A 20,291-nucleotide genomic window follows, 5' to 3' on the forward strand; every position below is an offset into this window, starting at 1 on the left:
CTAATCCAACTTTAAGTGAGACTTCAGTCAAGCAAGTTTTTCAAACCATCTTGGTTCCTATTAGTAGGTTACTGTTACTAGATAGTACCACTTAGAAAGGTAGATTCAAAAGATCCTCACTGAAACTGTTCAATTTGTCTAACAGTCACAGATATAGTTGCATTGCTGACAATGTATACAGCAGTCTTGAAGGGAATGCTTGACACGTTTTTCTTGTACTGATTGAAGCAATGAGATGCTTAGTAATTAGACATGAAAAAAATACTCAATGGAACATTATGCTAAAAGGAATGGAGAAGTTAGCAAAATTGAAATTTAATTCATTGCTACAGCTGATAATGTACTGCAATCCAAAATGGTACTGGCTACCCTTCCCTTAAGGAGAGTACAAAAAGGCAAGTAGAATACAAAAGTTACACTGCAAATCTGTATCTAGGGCAGATTCTCATGTGTGCCACTGCTAGATTTATACTGCTGCATTACGAGACATTTGCTTGCTTTTATGCATATTACATAATCCATTATACATGAGATATACATTTTTACTCACTAAAGCTATTTCCTTGTGAAACTTGGCTTCGAGGCTGGATACATTTTTGAAGGTGTTCACATAGAAGCCAACTCGTCTACAGAGGATGGCACAAAGAAAGCAAAAAGAGAATAAAAGGTAGGGGTGGGAGGGCCACCAAGGCAAATTTATTAATTTATTTCCAGACTACAAGCAGCATTGTTGACTATTTTTCTCAGCAAAGCAAATAATTGCATTGAGTGTCAGGATTTCAGATTAGCTCCTTCATGTTATTTCTGTTTGTGTTAAGAACCGCCACATTTCACAACGCACAGAACGAACCAAGTTGAGACTAATCCACAGCAGGGGGCTTCAGCTTGTTCTAGAGAAGGGGAAGATTGGAAAATAATCAGCATGATTGTGGCAAAAGCACACAGAAGGCAAGTTGCACTGGGCACCCTGTGCACCACCAGACAGCAGGCAATCGTGGGTGGAAAGGGGAGAGGTACCACTTTGTCACTGCGAGTGCCCGTGTTGGAGATGCTATAGCAGCACCAAGGTGATGCAGGTGCTTCTGGAGGCAGCTTTAAAGTGTACAGCTCTGTACGGCCTGGGGGTGGGTGTCTCCTGCTCAGCCCTCCTTAAAGAAATCAGCCCTGAAATACACACATCTGTATCTAAGAGAAAATAATTTCTAATATAGACCAGACACTTTTGCACATACAGTCAAAAATCTGCTTGACTGGGATGAATGATTACATACCACTTGTGCGCTTTGAAAGCAGAAGGTGTTTTCTTAGATTTTGAATTATTCTTTTTCCTACTTCAAACTTTCTTGTGTAATTTCTCCAGAATCTATTAACAAAAATCAACTTTGGCATAAGAATCAGTCTGTAAAATGTCAACTTGATGGATTAGTTTCTTCCTGATGAAATGTTACATTATAACTAAAAAAAAAAAAGAGGACTCTGAAAGCAATTGCTTTCTAAATCAGACCTATTGTTCAAATTAAATTCTGCCTTTCCCTCAGTGGGCAATACACATATTGAAATAAAAGGACTCTTTCTCTAAATCATTCATATGCAGTTTTACTTTTTGTAAGTCCATAAAACAAAAATCTTGAAGTGTTAAGAAGCTTTTCAACTGAAATAGGCAGAAACACAGCAGAAAAACCTTCTATTTAACAGAAGGCAGAGAAGACAAAAGGTAATTTGGTGACTCACAACACATTTCCACTCCAGACGGTCATTTGTTAAAGAACATAGTACACTAATGAGATGCTTATTTTTCTACTGCTTTTGTTCTCCCATTAAATTTTGTCCACATTTTCTGTATAAACACAACTCATGATTAAACATCTCAAATGAATGATCTATGCCATCAAATGCTTTTACATCGCAGACATAGTCAGTGCAAAAGTAGGAAATGTGTATTCTGATGTAGCCACAGTCAGTAGTTGTTTCCCTCTTCTTCCACTGCTTCAGTAGTACCTTACAGGAACTTAGAAACAACAATTGCCACAAAATCATTATACATTTGTAAGGTTCTTTGTTTCAGTATCTTCTATAGAAAAACGATCTGTAAGTAGACCCATTGTAAATCTATAAAAGCATGTGGCTGCTCTGTGTGCTTGCTTCCGACAGTGGAAAAAACTGATCCTTTTTTTAACAAGTGGCTTTTTTTTTTCTTTTTCTTTTTTTTTTTTTTAAGGATCAGGTATCTACCACCAAGGTAGAAAGGAGAAAGGAGAAAGGTTATGGAAGCAGTGAATTGTAGTGAGGATCTGCTGTTCTGTGCTCTGACACAGTTCTTTACCCATAAAATGGAGAACTTTTTGTACCTCAGAATGAAGATATGAGAACAAATCTTAAGTGCCAAGATACACTGGAAGAAATAAGCGTAAATACACTTACAGTAAGTATAATACTGGATCATTTGCAGGCATTTTCCCCTTTATTATTTCAAAAAGATAATGGATGAGATCAAGGAGCTATCAAACCATTTTCAACCAGCTCATTAAAAAATCTCTGATTCCCTTTCCTTACTCCTCTTTAGGCCTTACATTCCTCACTCCCCCTTTGGGCTTTCCAGACACTATCTGCCCAGGCTTACCGTGACCACAAAGATGGCAACTCTTCTTGTAAATCAGTGTTAAACTCTTCAAACACTTTCTGTGCTTTTTGAAATTCTTCTTCTGCCTAAAACAAAATTAAATTGAGTGACTTCTGCAATCAACATGACACATCACAGGTTGTTTTTTTTGTCCTTTTTTTTTTGGTGAGTATTTTACAATTTTTATTAACAAAGAATGTGACTCAGTCCCACACCATGCAGGCCAACAAAGGACTTGCTGTCCCCTCAGTCTCATCAAGAGAGAAAGTCGGGGCTTGAATGGGACTCATTCATGAGAGAGGCTGAGTGTGCCCTCCACACGCACCCAAATACTCAATAGAGATTATGTTTCATGCTCTGTCTCTGCACAGAAACAAATGCCACCCAAGCTCCCTCAGTCTTCTGCCAGCATCCTTCTGACTGTGCTACCTTGGTAATTCTGCTTTCATCTTTTCTTTTTGAGCTCTGCAGGGCTTCTAGATGATGTCTTGCACTGTCGTAGTCCACTAGCTTTCTGCTTCGTTTTGCAATGCGAGTCTGTACAGGGTACAAATAAAAGTCAGCACAAATAGCACTTTTTAAAAAGCTATTTTATCTATGTTGGAATTTAAGTTTTTGACGTTTTTATTCTCCCTAATCTGCTGCTCATAGCTGAATTACTCTATCATACAGGAATATGGACACAGTAAAACAGACAAACTAATCACCTTATTTTAAGTAAGGAATCTGTTTACAGATGGCTTGGAAAGGGTTTTTGTGGGTATAGGGCTTACAGGCCTTAGAAATGAGATATCAATATTATGCAAGCCTTGTCTGATTCTCTAGAATAAACGGACCTGTTAAACTCATGGTAATACCATCTTTTTCCCTTCTATACAGTGTCCAAATTTAATAAATAATTAACGTATTTTTTTCCTGAGCTGGAAAAATGCTTAAAATATACTTCTCAGTACAGTTGCTCTGACACACAACTAAGATAACTTGAGTTCAACATACAATAGGAATTCTAATTTATGTGCTATAATTCTTTTAAAATTAAAAAGTCCTTTGATATATATTGACTTTACAAATCCACATATTATATGCAAATTCCACATTCTGAGAGAGCATGAGCGCTGTTTGTTTTACAAACAAGTTTCAGAATGTTGGGACTTTTTAAATTATTTTTTCTTTTGTCCCTGATGTAATGACAAAAGGGACGACCGCGTGACACTGACTCAATTATAAACCATCACAAAGAATTTCCAGCTATGTCCATATAGTCACATTAAAATATAAAAGTATCTATCTCTCATCTGTAATGATTGCTTCCCCACACATTTCATCTAGCAACCATCTCCCTGGACTGTACACCAGGCAGGCACCTGGGAGAGGCCAGAGTCTGCATAATGGTCCCTCCTGATGTGTATCACAAAATCCTTTTTAACTAATTAAAAGACAGGAACCATGGCTTAGTAAAAGAAAGATATTTAGATACCCACAGGTGCATCTAGCCAACAGCAGAAGGCCTGCTTTTCATGTTGTAATTTGCCTGGCATTTTAGCAGCTGACGAGCTTAATGTGTCCCTGTTGAAGCTGGTGAGAATTATCTCACACCAAATAGGAACAATAAAATAGGAGTAGGAAAAAAACATAGAAGTTTTATCTACGAACGCTAATGTACTTTCAAGTACTACTGCATGAAAAATATTTTTGTTCACTTGGAAAAATCAGTGCAGCCTAATGTCAGGGATTTACTTACAGAACAACATTTTTCACACTGCAGAAGAGAATGAATTCCATCTCCCCCCCACTTTTTATTTTTCTTTGCTTGTAGCCTCATTTTCTATTTATTTTATGACTCAACAGTAATTTTACAAATTCTTCTTTATAGGAAATCATTACTGTACTTTGATATCAGGAAATTGTCCTAGATATGTATCCAAGGTCAACAATGACCCATCCACCAGTTTTTGATGGAAGTCTTCCCAAAGTTCATCACATTTCTGTAAAGAGAAAAACGCATTTAGTAGTTTAATTCCACTCCAAACCTATGTGAAATACAAATGTAATGGTAAAGATCAATTCTCCTGAAGTTTAAAAATGTTCATTATGTCAATAAATCAAATTGGACTTATAAGCTAAATAAAAAGGAATACCTTGACATTGCAAGTTTTAGTTCACAATAAAAGAAGATTTAGCTTAATAACTAGTTTGTGTTTTCATTTTTTCATATAGTGACTGCAATGTGAAAATAAGGATATCACAGATTCAAGGTCTTCCTCAGGGTTTCAAGTCCCTGAGGGTCAACAATCTGAGGCTGTCCTAGTTCTTATGCTCAAGTATATTCACTGATGAAGAACCTTCCTTACAGAGAAAAGAAGTACAACTAAAAATAGAGAAGTAAATAATTTTTTTTTTTTAAATAAGCAGGTTTCCCATCAATTACATGGATTTGTAAGCTTAGTTTTCCTTGGTCATTTTTGAAATGAATGCTGTGGAGACCTACCCTAAGAAAGGTCTCCCTATCCCATACTTTTTGTGCCATTGAGGTACATGTGATGAAATGGTCGATGCACAGACAAGAACTTCACCTCTCCACTGCTAGAGAACTGGGATGTCATATATGAAACATTCCAACATCAGAAGGCAAAATAAACAAAATCCACCCCGAAGCTGCAGTGCTTTTCTCCAGTCCCCTTTGCAGCTCTGGGAGAGTTACCAAGATATACCCCTTGTATTTTTCTGTTTTTTAAGAAGATATTAATGCAGCTGATGTGACAAGGACCCCGTGGGGAGCAGGATGAGATTCCTTGCCAGAAGCAAACCCTGTTACACAGAGACACAGAGCTTGAGGTCCCAGGTTCTCAACTGAACAATGCATTAGCACGTATTAAACATCCTGATCCCCCTTTTCTTTGCACATTTCAAAAATCAAAGAGAACTCCCTCCACTGATGGCAGGGAAGCTAAAGGCAGTGAATATTGCTCTGTAGGGTTGTTATACTTGCCAGCAAGTTCGGAAAATTATTCCCTAGTGTTTGTTTTACCCTAGGCTACTATAGGGGATATTATAAATGCTGTGTGATGCCAGCATTAAGTTCATTCATTTCCTACCCTAACAGAGTCTCTAATGAATTATTACAACCTATTAATCATGCTTGAAAGAAATACCTCATTTATTAACACAATATTTAATCATGGTGGTCTACAGAGCAGCACAGCATTAGATTATAGAAAGCAACTGCCAGTCTTGTGCATTTGCCTTTATGTCTTGCTGATACACATTTTGAACAAATTAAAATAATGGAGGTTTTCTAAAAGCAAATGGCCTAAAAAAATTGCTGAAGAGTCCTCTAAGCCATCGTCTTTCCTGTCACACACAATAAGGTCATTTAGGTGGATCCCTTTTGGAGTGATCATTTCTATCCTGGACTGCATAAATATATCATTCTTCTTTAACTCCAGGTTGAGGGATGCATAAATCTACATTTGTGATTATATAGGGAAAAAATTAGAAGCAGAAATTTTGTAATGATGCCCACATGAGTCTCTTATTAAGAAGACACATCTAACATTTACCCCTACATCTAATAGACATTAAGAGCCAACTTTTGGCCCTTTCATACACAATTACAAATTTCTTAGTGTAAAATCTAATAGCCTGCATATTCAAGGTGAGGTGCTACGGCAAGATGCAGCAGGAGATATTCCAGCTGTTTAACATAAAGCAATATAAATGGTATAGCAAATTAACCTACACAGTTTAGAAGCTGGGTGCTTTTAAAACCAGAAACACTTCATGCTTTCAGCAGTAGGGAAGTGTAAAGGAAGGCAGCCTCAGAGAAGAAAAGCAATCAGTATGCAGATTTGGGAAGACTGCTCTGTCTTCCAGTCTCTTGTTAATTATATTATCCAGGAGACCTTGCACACTGGATGCCAGGTAGTTAAAAGCTGCAGTGATAACAGCTCACACTTCCTTGTCACCACCAGCACACTTGCTGACAGACTTCCAGAATTAAGGCTGTTTACTCTAAGCAGGCAATTCAGAGTTAAGCTCCTGCAATGTCCTCTAGAAAAGCCTATTTCTCTCTAATCACTGAAGGAACCCCAGAAAGGCCAAAATGAACAGTGCCCTGCAGCCTAATTTGGCCTTAAATTCCGTATTCTTGTCAGAGAAAGGCAAGCGTCTGATCAGGTATCCTGCTTAGTGCCACTGGCTCAACAGTTGTTATACAGCACACAAGGATAAGCAGATTGATCATTTTCAACATTCAGTTGAACTGAGAATCCCGACTGTGAAACTGCATGTAAGATACCTTGTACAAACTTGACAATCAGTTGCTATCAGGACTGATTCTGCTAACAGTGACGCTGACCTCAGTGGGAGCTTACAGCAGCAAGCTCACAAAATAGACACTGCAAATGTGGTGTTTGGTCAGCAGGAGGTGCATTTCACGAAACAAATAATTTCTATGCTCAAAACAGGATTTAACGTGCAATTAAGAATTAAGAGAAATTTTAGATGTACACTTCTCAATAGCTCAGATAATCCATTTACAGCCAAAATACTTCTTTCCTGTATCTACTCATCTTACCTCTCCGATCATTTTCACATCTTCTCGTCCATACCAATCTGGCTCGTACACTTCATGAAGAGACTCTGTAAGCTTCTTTGAGGCATCCTGCATCCCTGTAATGCGACAGAAAGAGGGACATGTAACGACAAACTACATGAAACAGTTGCTAAATCTTTATTTTGACCCACATGTACCTACTCCATCATGTTTAGAGTATAATTTTCAAGAGCTGAAACAAAACCTCTGTGTTTGTCCAGGTTAATGAGAAGTGTCCATCACAGAAGGATTAACACATATTTATACGCAAGAGAAAGGTTTCTATCAGATTAAAGATTCCACTTTCTATTCTGAACTAAACATATCTGAACCTGAATAACAACTCAAAGGGTAGTCCTCCCAACAAAAGACATTTAAGACCCAATTGAAAGACTACCACTGAGAAGGCAATCAAACCTTTGCTTATCCTCAGCTCTTCCAGCAGTTTTCTGCCTTGTCTGTAGTGAGTACCAGGCCCACCTATGCAGAAGAAGAGGCATCTCCAGGGTGACATGGCTAAAGTGTCAGAGATTTACGGGAATTGCTGTCTGTAAAAATGGATTTAGGAGAAAAGCTAGAAGGTGTCTGTGCTAAACAAAAGTGTTCCCCGGAAGAGAGTATGTCTCACATAGGCAGAACATATCTCAGAATTTCTCCATTTCCGTGTTTTCAAAGATATTTAAGCTTTGGGAGCTTTCATATGTAAAGTGAGAGTGGTTGAGCTTGTTATTTTTGTGCCCACAATAATGATGGTGACCTGAAGAGATGTAAATCATGAAGCAGAGGACTGGCAAGAGCTGAGACGGTGTCTAGGGAAAAAAGATGCCTGAACTTGGGCCCTAATGGACCCGGTTTTATGAAGAATTATTATCTTGTATGCTCACCCAGCAGGTTTAGAAGTATGTGGAGCTCAGATCTTATTTACGCTTGCAGCAGGGTGGTGTCTACAGAGAAGTGCGCTGAGTCAAACTGCATCAGTCACTTCTGGAGCTCTGGCTACCACGGGTGAAACAAGAACGGGGACTACTGATGGCTTCAACTATATCACAAGAAAGAGCCTAAACCTATCTCCATCGAGAGCAGTTTGACACCAGTGAATAAATTACAGCCCTCAGTGAAGACATCGGAGTTTGCCTTTCCATTTTAATGGAGCACAAATATATTATGTGTTGAATATGACTTTGAACCCAATGAAAAAAAAACCTCACCTAACATGCTAAGAGTCAGTTCAGAATCAGTAATTTTTAAATGATAACTTCATTTCAACTTCTTTGCAAAATTTGAACACTGCCAATTTTTTTACCTAGCATTAACTTTTTTTTTAAAAAACACATTTTTTTCTCCAGCCAAAGTCTGTTTGTTGCAGCACATCTGTGCTGTCTTGAAAATATCTCTAGCGTGATCTTCAGATTTAACTGCTCAGTGGCTGAATTTAGAAATAACATTGATATTTCTGTTTTCTGCACAAAGAAATGTTTAGGAGTGGAAGAGAATTAATTTGAAACTTGAATGTCTAGAAGAGCAGACTTGACCTAGTCAGTAGCTATTCCATCATTCCAAAACACACTCGAGACACAGCGGGAAGATAAATGCAATAGTGCACACTTCCTAATATAAAAATGCTGGTCTATGAAATGAGAAGGATAGGAAGAAAAGATACTGAAAAAGCTGGAGGCAGATGGCTGTTCTCAGACTTTGGGTTCAAGAGGCAGAATGGTGCGGGAGAGGGGGAGAACAAGCACAAAGAAAACCCTGGTGTTCAGAGGGTACAAGTTTTCACCCTTAAATCAAAGGCTGTCAAAACAGAATATTTGATCTCTTCAGGTATTGTCTTGGGGTGCTTTTTAATGACAGAGCTCAGCTCAGAGAATTGGTACAACACAAGAACTTAAGATACACTTCTTCCTTTCCTCCTTCATGGTTAATGCTTAGGATGATGTATCACTAGCCAAGAAACGGTTCCTGACTGAAGGGGCTTTTTTTTTTTGCCAAGAATATGCCAAGATTACAGTAAAATACAGATGATCTTTGCATATTTTTCCAGGTGGGACTAATTTAAAATCTTCAATGCCGCTACAAATTAATAAACTCAAGAGATAAGGCAAAACCAGCACTGTATCACTGTGCTTGAGAAGGCTGCTTCTGTCCACTTGGGGTGAGCGCACAGACCAGGAAGGTCTGTGCATCCCTGCTCATGTCTGATCCTTTCGGATACCCGAACTTTTGCCCTTCTGCACACTGCTCGCTAAACCCATCACCTCAGTCCCTGTGACGTGCGGCCAGCACACTAATCCTTCCTATGGCCCGAGTTCAGCTTGCAAACAGACCAGGCTTGGCCAAAGCACTTTTTCCTATGCAGACTTTCTTTTTTAAGTACTACAGGACTCAGCCATTTATGTGCTTAAAAGAATAAGTGAGAGATACTTAATATCCCGTGCTTGAGTCATATCAAAGTTGCACCAACTTTTGTATTTTTTTCAGTTCTGAGAATCTGGTAATCCTCCATTCTGCCACTTTCCTATAAAGAACATCAATCAAATCCAGCTGAAGTATGAGGCAAGCGGGCATTACAGTACTTGACTTCTTCAGTCAGGGGCTTCTGTCTGAAATTTCTACAGGACAAGATCACCTGTTCCACTCCCCTCTTCCTTACTAGATGTACTGCAACACCCCAAATGAGTGCATAAGTCCGGTGGCTTCTCATTCTTTTTCATGCCTGTGGGCATAAACTTACAATGTCCAATGATTTTTTTTATTTGCTGGTTTCCACACAGGGTTTTTTCTTATGCACTGATACCTTTTATGCATTATTCAGCACTGAAGTTAAGAGGATTAGTGTCAGCCATAGACCGCAGGCTGTGTCTCTCTGCTGTTTTTAACTGCTATCACTGAGAAAGATGAATTGTTTAAAGCAAATCATTAATGTACTAAGAAATGTGAGAATAATTTTTACTGCTGATGAACAGTTAGAAAAGTGTATTTAATAGCAATTGTTTCATTTAGTGCTGCTGCTTCTTGGTAATTGGGTCACTTATTTAATAACTACAAATGCCAAAATAATTGCATCGCTTAGGGAAAAAGATGCTGAATAATCCAGTTACTGACGTCTGAGGATGCTGCATGAAATCAACTCTCTTTCTAGAGGAAAGAGCCCCTGTCCCTGGAACCCCAAAGGACTCCTAGATGCCCCCACACGGTAGGGATCCTGGGGGTGATGGTGCAGACATTCTCATTAAGCACCCTAGAGACAGGAGAGGGTAGGTGACTCTTTGCCATCACAATTCCAATATACTCAAGCTCCCATGGGGATTGAGACTGGCCTGAGACTCCATAGGACCCATATACAATAGGGTTTCCTCACTGCCCAGCAGGGAAATCTAGACTGAATCATGGAGAAAATTCCATTTTCCTGATGGAGCGAGGCACCCTGGTCTGGCTCTTAATATTTAATTATTTGAGTGGGGAAAAGAGCTTAATGTGTGGTTCTCCAGTGAAATGACCTATCCTGCCGCAAGGATTTTATCTGTTATTACTAGTTATCTATTAGAGCAGGGGTGTCAAACTCATTTTCACTGGGGGCCACATCAGCCTCACGGGTTCCTTTGAAGGGCCAAATGTAAGTTTAGGACTGGATAAATGTAACTACTCCTATATTTATCCAGTCCTAAACTAACATTTGGCCCTTCAAAGGGAACCGTGAGGCTGATGTGGCCCCAGTAAAAATGAGTTTGACACCCCCGCATTAGAGTTCCCATTGAAACAATTTAATAATTTCATAATTAATTACTAACTTTTACAGAAAAATGATGGATAGTTTATTGCTTCTAAGAAATTACATGATTGATTTTAAGATTTGTGTGTCTGGAGGATATACGCAGGTCTGTCTGCCACAGACTGACAAGTAGGCAGCAAAACTGCTTATAGATCTCCAAAATGTCCCCTTCCCTTCCTGTAAACTGGTTATTATTCCTCACTTTGTTAAGCCACCTGAAAAGCATGGTGCTTCTTTTTCATTTTGCAGGATTCCTTTTTTACCTCTGCCACCTTGCCACCTGCATGCAAATCCAGTTCTGTATGTCTGATATGGGATTTCTTTAACAACTGCTCCGTAAACTGTTCAAGTCACCTACAGAACTCAAAAGCTTAAAAAAGTAAATCGTGAAGTAGAGAACCCAGATGTACGTTGCCAAGGAGATGGAAAGAGACAGAAGACTGAGGCATGAGACAACTATAGCAATGGGGGATAGTGCACAGTCTCATAGGTACAAACACCCTCGATACACACCAGACACGAAACTATCATGCACGTGAAATAAAACAGCACATAAAAGCCATTCAGAAGTTCAACAGCTTTATGACATGATTCCTCTGAGTCGTTGAGTAACAAGCAGTAAAATCAAGATCCAGCTAAGACAAAGAAGCACCTCTGAGCAAGAGGAGGAGTCTGAATATGGCAAAAATTCTTTACTTTAAGAATGTGTGATATCAAATCTCAAACTGTGAAGTATATTAAAATCAAGGGATAGGGGGTCATAAGGAGGCTTGTTTGACCATTCCTAGCTTAAATCATGCTTGAATCTCATACTTCCAATTTGTAATATCCAGTCACTCAAAATTCATGCAGCAGAATTAAACTTTTTACTTGACTTCACAACATACCACCTTTATAAAATGTTTCAGTTAAAGTTATCTATCTTGCCAATTCCTGAAACCCTTTAAAATGAACTGCTTTTCTCACATCTGTAAGAGTACAAGAATATCAAGTGCATTATTTTCCAATATGATCAACCTTTTTCCTTGCAAAATGAGCCCCTGATACAGCATGACTCCAAGGCTCAGATGTCCTATGTTCAAACATCCCACTCCCGTGCCTAAATTTGGGGGTTCCCATGCTTTTGTGCATAGCCATCCCAAAATGTTTTCATGATGGCAGTCCTTCAAGGAATAGCAACAAAGAGGTGGTAGCAGTTGCTGAATCTGCTTCTGCCATTCAAAATCTGGAAGGGTCTTTGCCACAGATGAGCTAGTCAGCTTTGGGGAAGCCGCAGCCAGAGCTGTGTTTTTGGACTCCTGCCTCGGGCTGTCCTCCCATCCCACAGTGCAAAAGTCTACATGAAGGTGTGCCAACACGTGTGGCTTGTTGGTGGCTTGTTGGCTTTGGAGAATAACATTTTTAAGGCTTTTGTGAGTTGCTTATGACTGGGTCTCAAGACATGAAGATACTGAGGTGTTAGCAAACACTTTTCATTCATTCGCAGTAAGAAAGTCGGTCCAAATTATTTTCAAATATGGACTTACGGGCTGCAACAGGAGAAAGATGCTGAGCAGAAATGGGTGGCTAAAAAGGCAAAAGTTGCCCAGTGAAACATTTCATGCCAAGTTAAAAACAAAACTCGGTGCAAGGAGTAGCCCACTAGACAGTAAACCACCAAAAGGACCACAAACGCACAAAGTTCTAGGAAAATAAGAGAATGAAAGAGAAAGAAAATGAAACACAGAAAGGGGGATTGTTGTCACCAACATGGAAGTCAAAGCAGCATGTAAACAGTCAACCTATGTGATAGAAAAGCCATCTGGACAACAAACAGCCTCATCATGTTGCTTCTGAGTATCCATCTAATAATGGGTGTGGGGAAGGGATGACTGAAAAGTAAGAATGTAAAATCAGCATCCAGTGCTGACTGAACAGAAATTTCCTCTAAGAACAGAAGACATTGTTCAAATCCCTACAAGGCAAAACACCTCTTGTCTGGTAGAGGATTTTCGTTGCTCAGCCCATCCAGCAAAGACACTTAAGCTACTCTGTTTCTTCCTGTTTTACAGTTCCCATCAAAGAGAGTTTTCTTCCTTGCCTTTCAACAGGTGCTAATGCTTTCTTATGACACAGTGATTTCCAGAGATGTTAATACTGGTCTGTAACATTTTCCCTAGTGGACTGAAATCAGGTTAAAAAAATATACACATGCACATATATATATTTATCTCAAGAAGGCATTATTTTCTCTCTGTTAGTCACCAAATCTTTTTGCCTTCCCTTTAGCATCTGGCCTCCAACTCCTCCAAAGAGGGGCAGCATGAGAAAGGGAACACTCTGTGTATGGTGCTAAGCTAAGTATGCTGGATTTACAGTAGGATTTAAATAGCTGTTAACTTAATCTCTGATATTTAAGCACTCACCTGTGAGCTTCTGCTACTTGGATTTTCAATGTAGTATCACAAAAGATCACATTTGATTTTTAAACTTAAAAGAATGGATTAAACAGGCAGAAATAGATGAGAAAACACATAATTGTGGGGAGCATGGTTTTGGCGGGAGATCATCATCCAACTAGTAATACCTGGAAATGTTACAATTGTGGAGGTCAAGCAATCCCTTGCTGTACATGGGGTATTTCATGTTCTAGCATTTGCAAAGACAAGTAAGAAGATGCATAGATTTTGTGGGTGCTCAAAATGCATGCAATGTGAGAATCTGGGCAGCAGTCCTGCACACAAAGGACAGTCAAGGATGAGCCCTGTATGCAAGACTGTACAGACGAGTTGACAGTGAAGGTGCAGAATCCCTAGCAACAAGCTAAAGAGCCTGTGCCAGAGCCAAAGCAGAAATGTTGACTGCTAATGACAAAAGCAATATTACTTGTATTTGTCTCTGTATAGTTTAAACAAGCCTACGTGTCTCAATTTTTTTAAAGAAGTTTCATTTATGAAAACATGATGTAAAACTTAAAAATCACCTTTTATGGCTGCTAAATATCCTCTCAGTTCCCTCTGGAGCCTGGAACCCTCTGCCTGGAAAAGAAAAAAAAAAAAAGGCAAGGAAGTGAAAACACATTTCAGTTATGTTATTGAAAACACATTTCAGTTAAATTTTATGCTTTAAAACATGCATACAGTATGTCAAACTTAATAACAAAGAGCAATTTCAGGAGCTTTCTGATTAATAGTGCAAGCATGTACATTTCTGATTAAATGTTGCAAGCATGTACAGGTTCATACAGAAAAGGTAGACTGGCCAAGATGTTACGCATATTGTACTCTCTAGGATAAAATTTCTGGTTTTATTTTATCAGCCATCTGCACAGGGAAGAATTCCAGCCAAAGAAAGAAATGTATATTTTATGGCCAAGGTCCACTTCAAGACGAACTGGCCAATGTCCTCACCTGAAACATGAAGAAGTACAATCACCTCCACTTGAAACCACCCAAATGAGGCCAGTCTAGACTTGCAGAAAAACCATGCTCTTACATAAATGGCTTAATATTTTTGCAAATGTTTTTCCAAGTATTTTATCATTTATATGTTTTGCAAGCAAATAACTACTAAGAAACAATAGCATTGGTTATGTTTAGTTTAGCTACTGCATCTTGCAGTCTGCATTGAAATCTCAACTGTTTCCTTGGCAAACACATCAAAATGATCTTTCTTTATCTGATACCCATAGCCTTCGAAAAACTCAGAATAGACAAAACTAAATGGGTTGCTTTATATTATTTCTGACTGTATCACAAGTTGGACTTCACAGCTCCTGCAATTTGCAATAAAATCTGTGCTACACTACAGCACATGCTTTATAGCTAAAACGCTGTTGTTCAAGACACCTTCAATAGTCTGAAGATTTTGGAAACACTCCATGTTTATTGGTTCCCAATATTCTTCAAATGATTTAAGCAGTTGGAAATTATATGAATATCAACTTGCAGTCACATTTTCTCACATATAGCTACACCATTTGGAAAAATCGGCTGCAAAATATGACTGACTGCTTTGGAGTTGTTCTCATATTTTTCTGTGTGAAAGTTAGACCCCAAAAGGCTGCATGTGTGAATACTTTAGGAGGCAGTTTCAAGCTGTTGTAATTCCACTTAAGTCAAAGGACATCCGATGTCAGTAAAAGATTTGCCATCAGTGGTAGCGATGTTCAGAGCATTCAGAAACAGGATCCTCAGAAATTTAGGTTGAAAGGGACAATGTGGAGCTTAGAATCCATCTAATGTGCAGCCACATTAAATTCAAAAGGTGTTTCTCAAAAAATACTTGCCTCAGCAGTATACATACTGCAATATGCAGATCACATCAATCAAACTCACTTGCCTCTCCCAGCTCCCTGCAGGGAACTGCAGGACTTTAGAACTGGATCAAATTGCAATGTGCCATAAGAAGAGAACAACTGCTTTAAGGTCCTGTAAATATTAAAGAATTTAGAACGTGGATAGACTGAATTCACTTGATGGATTCAATGAACAGAAGGTTGCTTCTGCACTAAATTGATCTGAAGTAAAACTTCTTTTTGAACCTAAATCCATTAATCAACCAGATTCTGAGCACAGGAGTACACCAACCAGGGTAATACCTGAGAAGTTGCTGAGTAACAGCAAGAGCACAGCAGCACTCAAACCACCAATCTGTCTCTGGGTTGGGACCATATTTGATGCTCCAAGGAAATGCAAATCCTTCCCTTCGTTGCAACACAACAGAAAGTTCTGAAAATACTGGTAGCTTGATATTGTGTCCCTTAAGAAAGCATACTCATACACTACCCTAATGCATCACAACAACACATTTTGTCATCCTACATAACATGGTAGCATCCTAACACGCTTCAGAAGCTTTTTTCTACTTCTTTCTGTGCTAGAATGGGAGGTAAAGAGACAACAGAAGTTGTCAACTCTACACTGAGCTAGGCATGAAATGAACAACACTGCCACAGCCAAAAGGAGACTGAACCCAAGAGCAGAATTTCTCGCTCTAAGATCTGAAGAGGAGTTTTGGCAAACACTCAGCAGAAAGAGAAGGGAAGCTTCCCTTTTATGCGTGCCAGTCTCCTCCTGGGAGGTTCTCTTGTACTCTGAGAAGCCACATGAAGGTATAGAAATTTTCTTTCCAATTCCTGTCTTCTTTGGCCTGAGTGCTCATACAGCCGATTAGCTTGTGGTGGAAATGGGAAGTAGATACTGACAGCAATTCAATTCTTCACAGAGACACAGCTGAACAGGTGCCCATACAATATCCATTTTTAGTTATTGAAGAATTTCTGATGTTTCAGAAGCAGCAAACTGCAGCTGGAAGACTCAGAACCCTGTTAGCTGCCCTGACATCCAGGAAAAAGGCCTATATTTACTCATATATGTACCATTTTGTCACTAACTAGCACACAACGAATGGCATGTCACGGGCACACATTGCTCAAATGCCATGTCCATAACTGTACTGCTGTGTCATTTTACGATGGGTACCATAAACCACTATGAGATCCATTGTGGCTGGTCAGTGTTGTGAGCCATCAGCAGCTGCTGGTCAGGAAAACGTAGAAGAAAAAGTCAAAGCAGCAAAGCACGATGCAAATATTTTGCCATATGAGCTGTTATGAATTCTGACAATTTGAAAGAACAATTTTAGCAAGAAGCTCCCTCAGTCTAGGTTATTAACAGGTCACAAGCCGCTGAAATATCTAAGCAGCGTAGAGCCATATGACTTTTCCCTCATGAGCAAATGTTGTGTGCCACATGACATTAAAGCACCCATGGGCAAGGGCCAGCTTCCATTGAATTTGAGATCAACTCTCTCCATTTGGCAACAGAATTAGACCTTCCTATAAAATATCAGAAATAACAATTTGTATCAGAAGTCCTCAGCCCTGTGAGTTCTGCAAAACATGCCTCTGGTCTACACATTTTGCTACAGTAAACTCACTATTTGTGAAGGCAGATACACTTTTATCATCTAACAGATTAATTAATATTCACAGGATGAAAATACCACATTGCTGGCTCCACACACCTTGCAAACCACAATGTGGTGGTTTTAAAATGCACTCGTTTAAAAACTGTCAAATATTTAATATTCCTCCTTCTTGATGCCTCCTGATGTACTTTTTCTCCTTTCTGGTCTATCACATGAAAGCATCTGGTGGCTCTGAAACCACTGCTCCAAGTCTTTTCATTAAGGCCATAAATTTTGTTAATTTGAGATGCATCTTCTTGAAGGAGAATGAAAAGTAGGTGTCATTTTTCAGATGTTGTGCTCCTCTGAAATGAGATTTCCCAACACAGCACTGATGCTTCCTTTATTGTTTCATAATTTCTTGTATTTGTTTTACATGAGGCAGCAAAATGAGTCAGAGTTTCATAATATGCAAGAAAACTCCAGAGAGAAATCTCAGTAGCATCTTAATAGCAAACTTCTTACAACCAGGTTGCTTGATAACAGCAGGTACGTTCTCATTGGACTTGAGCACCAGAAATCAGTGCTCTTAGCTCACCTGGTCAAACTCAACATACAAATTACCAAAAAATCTGTCAGGCAATCTTGTTAAACTGCACGAAGGAGCAAGGGAGGTATGCTAATAACCTGAAACAACATCCCTCATTAGGAATCGACAGAAGCCTTCACAGCCATGTCCCAAACAAACACTTGTTACTCTGAACACTGTAGCACACAGTCAGTGTCGCTGTCAGATGCCCTTTTCTACTCTCAGGTCTTACTGCGTGGTCAGCACTACATAGCTGGTAAAGACATGTGCACACAGCAAGATAAGGAAGCTCAGTGTTTCAGGATGTTGTCATCTACAGCCACAGGTCTTACACAGCTTTACAGCAGCATTAAGCCTTTTCAGTACTACTGATGTCTGTGTATGTTTAGTTTTGGTTTTCTTTTCAAAGAATACTATTTAATCATATGTTAGCGCTAGAATTAAGACAAAGAGAGCCACAGCACTGCTGGCCATAAGACTGACGAGACCTGCAAAACCTTAAGTGGCTAAAACCATAAAAACCATGGTTTGTGTCTTATCAGCTTTTGCTTAGACACATTAGAAAAATCATTGCTTCAACTCAGGAATTAAAGGCCACCTTGCCTCCACGAAAGCTGGAATTGGATGACCTATTTTCCAGGCATCACTTATTCACAGCTTTCCAGGCGGAAGAGTTTGATTTTTCTATCATGTCACATACAGGATGTAAACACAATACATCTTTACAAGAAAGGTCAGCACTGCATGTGCTTGATAGCAAAAACAAATAAATCACTTCACTTTAGCGAAGTCAAGAGCACTGTCAATACTGAACCTGCAGCACTGGTCAATTAATAACCTGCCTCACAGAAATGCAAACCAGATTATTATTAATGCAGTTCTATGTCTAATACTGGAATTTTGACACTCCATTGCTAAGACATCAGGAAAATAGCTCAAAAGAAAGCATTTTCTCTATCGCCTGGAAGACATCATTTATTGTAATGTGCAGATATCAGCTGCAATGTAAAGTAGCACCGTCCCTCTGTTCACAAACACTTAAGGTAGTATTTACTGGCAGGTCTTTCAGGGAACTCAGAAATATGAATGCAAAGGACTATTGCATTAAGTGAAGCTTAACAAAATCATTCAACTCCAGATTAAGGCACCTATCACTGTCTACATGAGTTGGGTGCCTCCTCTCATCTTAGATCTCTTAATTGCAACTTGTAGAGTCAGGATGGCAATTCAGAAAATCCTGCAGTCAAAACCATTCCCTCAGCATATCTGTCTAGTGCCATTTGTGATACATCCACAAATGGCAAACTCAACTGGTCCTAAGGAACCTGCCAGCTTTGTTCAACAGCATTTGGAAGCCAGGGAGGACACACTAGGGTCTCTCAAGAAGCAACAGATGCCAACATTTAGACAACTGACTCACAACCTGCACAGCAGCTGTTGAGCTCAGTTGGTGGGGCTGTACGAAGAGCTACGAGTGACCCCAGTGTAGGTCATACCCTCACTGATGGGCGTTGTCCTGCAGGGTCTGGGCCAGGCAGGCAAAGGCAGGGGCTGGTAAGAGGCTTCACTGACACCCCTCGAACTAGCCAGGGTTTGATCCAGGTCCAGGGGCTGTCTAGGAGATCTAGATGTGAGCAGCAGGTCCACAAGGCATGGGGACCAGCCTGTGACAAAGCTTAGGGAGGGACTGCATGCCCAGGGCTAAGCTAAAATGGGAAATGTAAGCCCATGTGCATGGTTAGGACTCCCAGACACGGCTGTTCAAAGCCATTAAGACCCACAGATGCCCTGAGGCAAATTACAGATTTCTGTCTTGACCCTCCAGACCACAATGCCCAGTTCAGCACTAGCATCTGGGAAGCCCCAACTCAAACACAGAAACCTACATTCAGGTGTCATGATCTGGAACGCGATCACTCCCCAAGGGCAGGGTTCAACTGTCCAAACACTTGCGTCTGTGGCTGCTGGAGATGTCAAGAGGACCACAGAGCCAGCAGGTATGAGGCAGGACTGCAGCCAAAGCCATGTGCCTCTGTCTGCGGCAACAGCTGGGGGCCAGGTGGGACACTGTGAGGCACTTCTGATGCCTACATGTAGGTGGTGAATCTCATCTTGGGTATCCTAACTAAGAAATCAGTGGCACATTTCATGCAAGAAGAGAACTGCAATAAAAGTTAATTGTCTTACAGAAGAACTTTAAGACAATGTCATGCCACAGCTGACAGGCAGCTAAGCATGCTTGTGTGAAATGAAGATCTGGCCAGAATAAACCTTTTCAGGACCCCTACAATTACAACAGCTCTTACTGCGAGGCAAACATTAAGTAAAACACTCCATAGAAGTAGGTTCGGCTAGCAACCTGCAACAACAGCACTTGACATCTTGCTTTATACTGACAACACATCACGGGCAGCTGCTCTTGTAGTAGCAACTGCGATATCTTTGTGTGTGAATACATGATACATAATGTAAATGGTATATTAAATGTAGTCTGTAAAATCAGTCTTACAACTAAATTTGGAAAAATAATGAGAGGTCAATATACATAGACATCAAATAGAATATTGGTCTCTCACAAAAAATGAAGAAAGCATTATGAGCCATTAAAATACACTTGGGGATAAGTGAATTGCTACGAAAAAAAGAAAGTGAAAAGATATTTTTTAGTTCTGATTCGTCTGTATTAGTTCTATTGAAAAGACAAAAAAGGAGAAAACCAAACCAAAACAAAAAATCTGTTTCATGATGGTGTGAAGGAACAGGAGGAAGCAAGGCTCTTGTTCAAGTCACATCCACACAGCTGTGGAAAACCTTCCAGAAAATTCAG

The 20,291-nt window shown here is 39.7% G+C and overlaps 1 protein-coding gene across 1 annotated transcript in view; it reads right to left on the minus strand.

Annotated features, from left to right (window-relative positions):
• The window catches only part of AMPH (amphiphysin), a gene marked incomplete at its 5' end in the record, with an annotated part of 117,139 nt that overhangs the window by 37,202 nt on the left and 59,646 nt on the right, over positions 1-20,291 (minus strand). Inside the window, 6 exons of the mRNA XM_082044837.1 lie at positions 551-626; positions 2,621-2,706; positions 3,050-3,157; positions 4,510-4,605; positions 7,197-7,291; positions 13,949-14,003. Of these exons, the coding sequence (XP_081900963.1) occupies positions 551-626; positions 2,621-2,706; positions 3,050-3,157; positions 4,510-4,605; positions 7,197-7,291; positions 13,949-14,003 (516 nt within the window). The remainder of the gene's footprint in view (positions 1-550; positions 627-2,620; positions 2,707-3,049; positions 3,158-4,509; positions 4,606-7,196; positions 7,292-13,948; positions 14,004-20,291) is intronic.

This window comes from Streptopelia decaocto (assembly GCF_964273445.1).
Source record: "Streptopelia decaocto genome assembly, chromosome: 2".
NCBI classification, from domain to species: Eukaryota; Metazoa; Chordata; class Aves; order Columbiformes; family Columbidae; genus Streptopelia; species Streptopelia decaocto.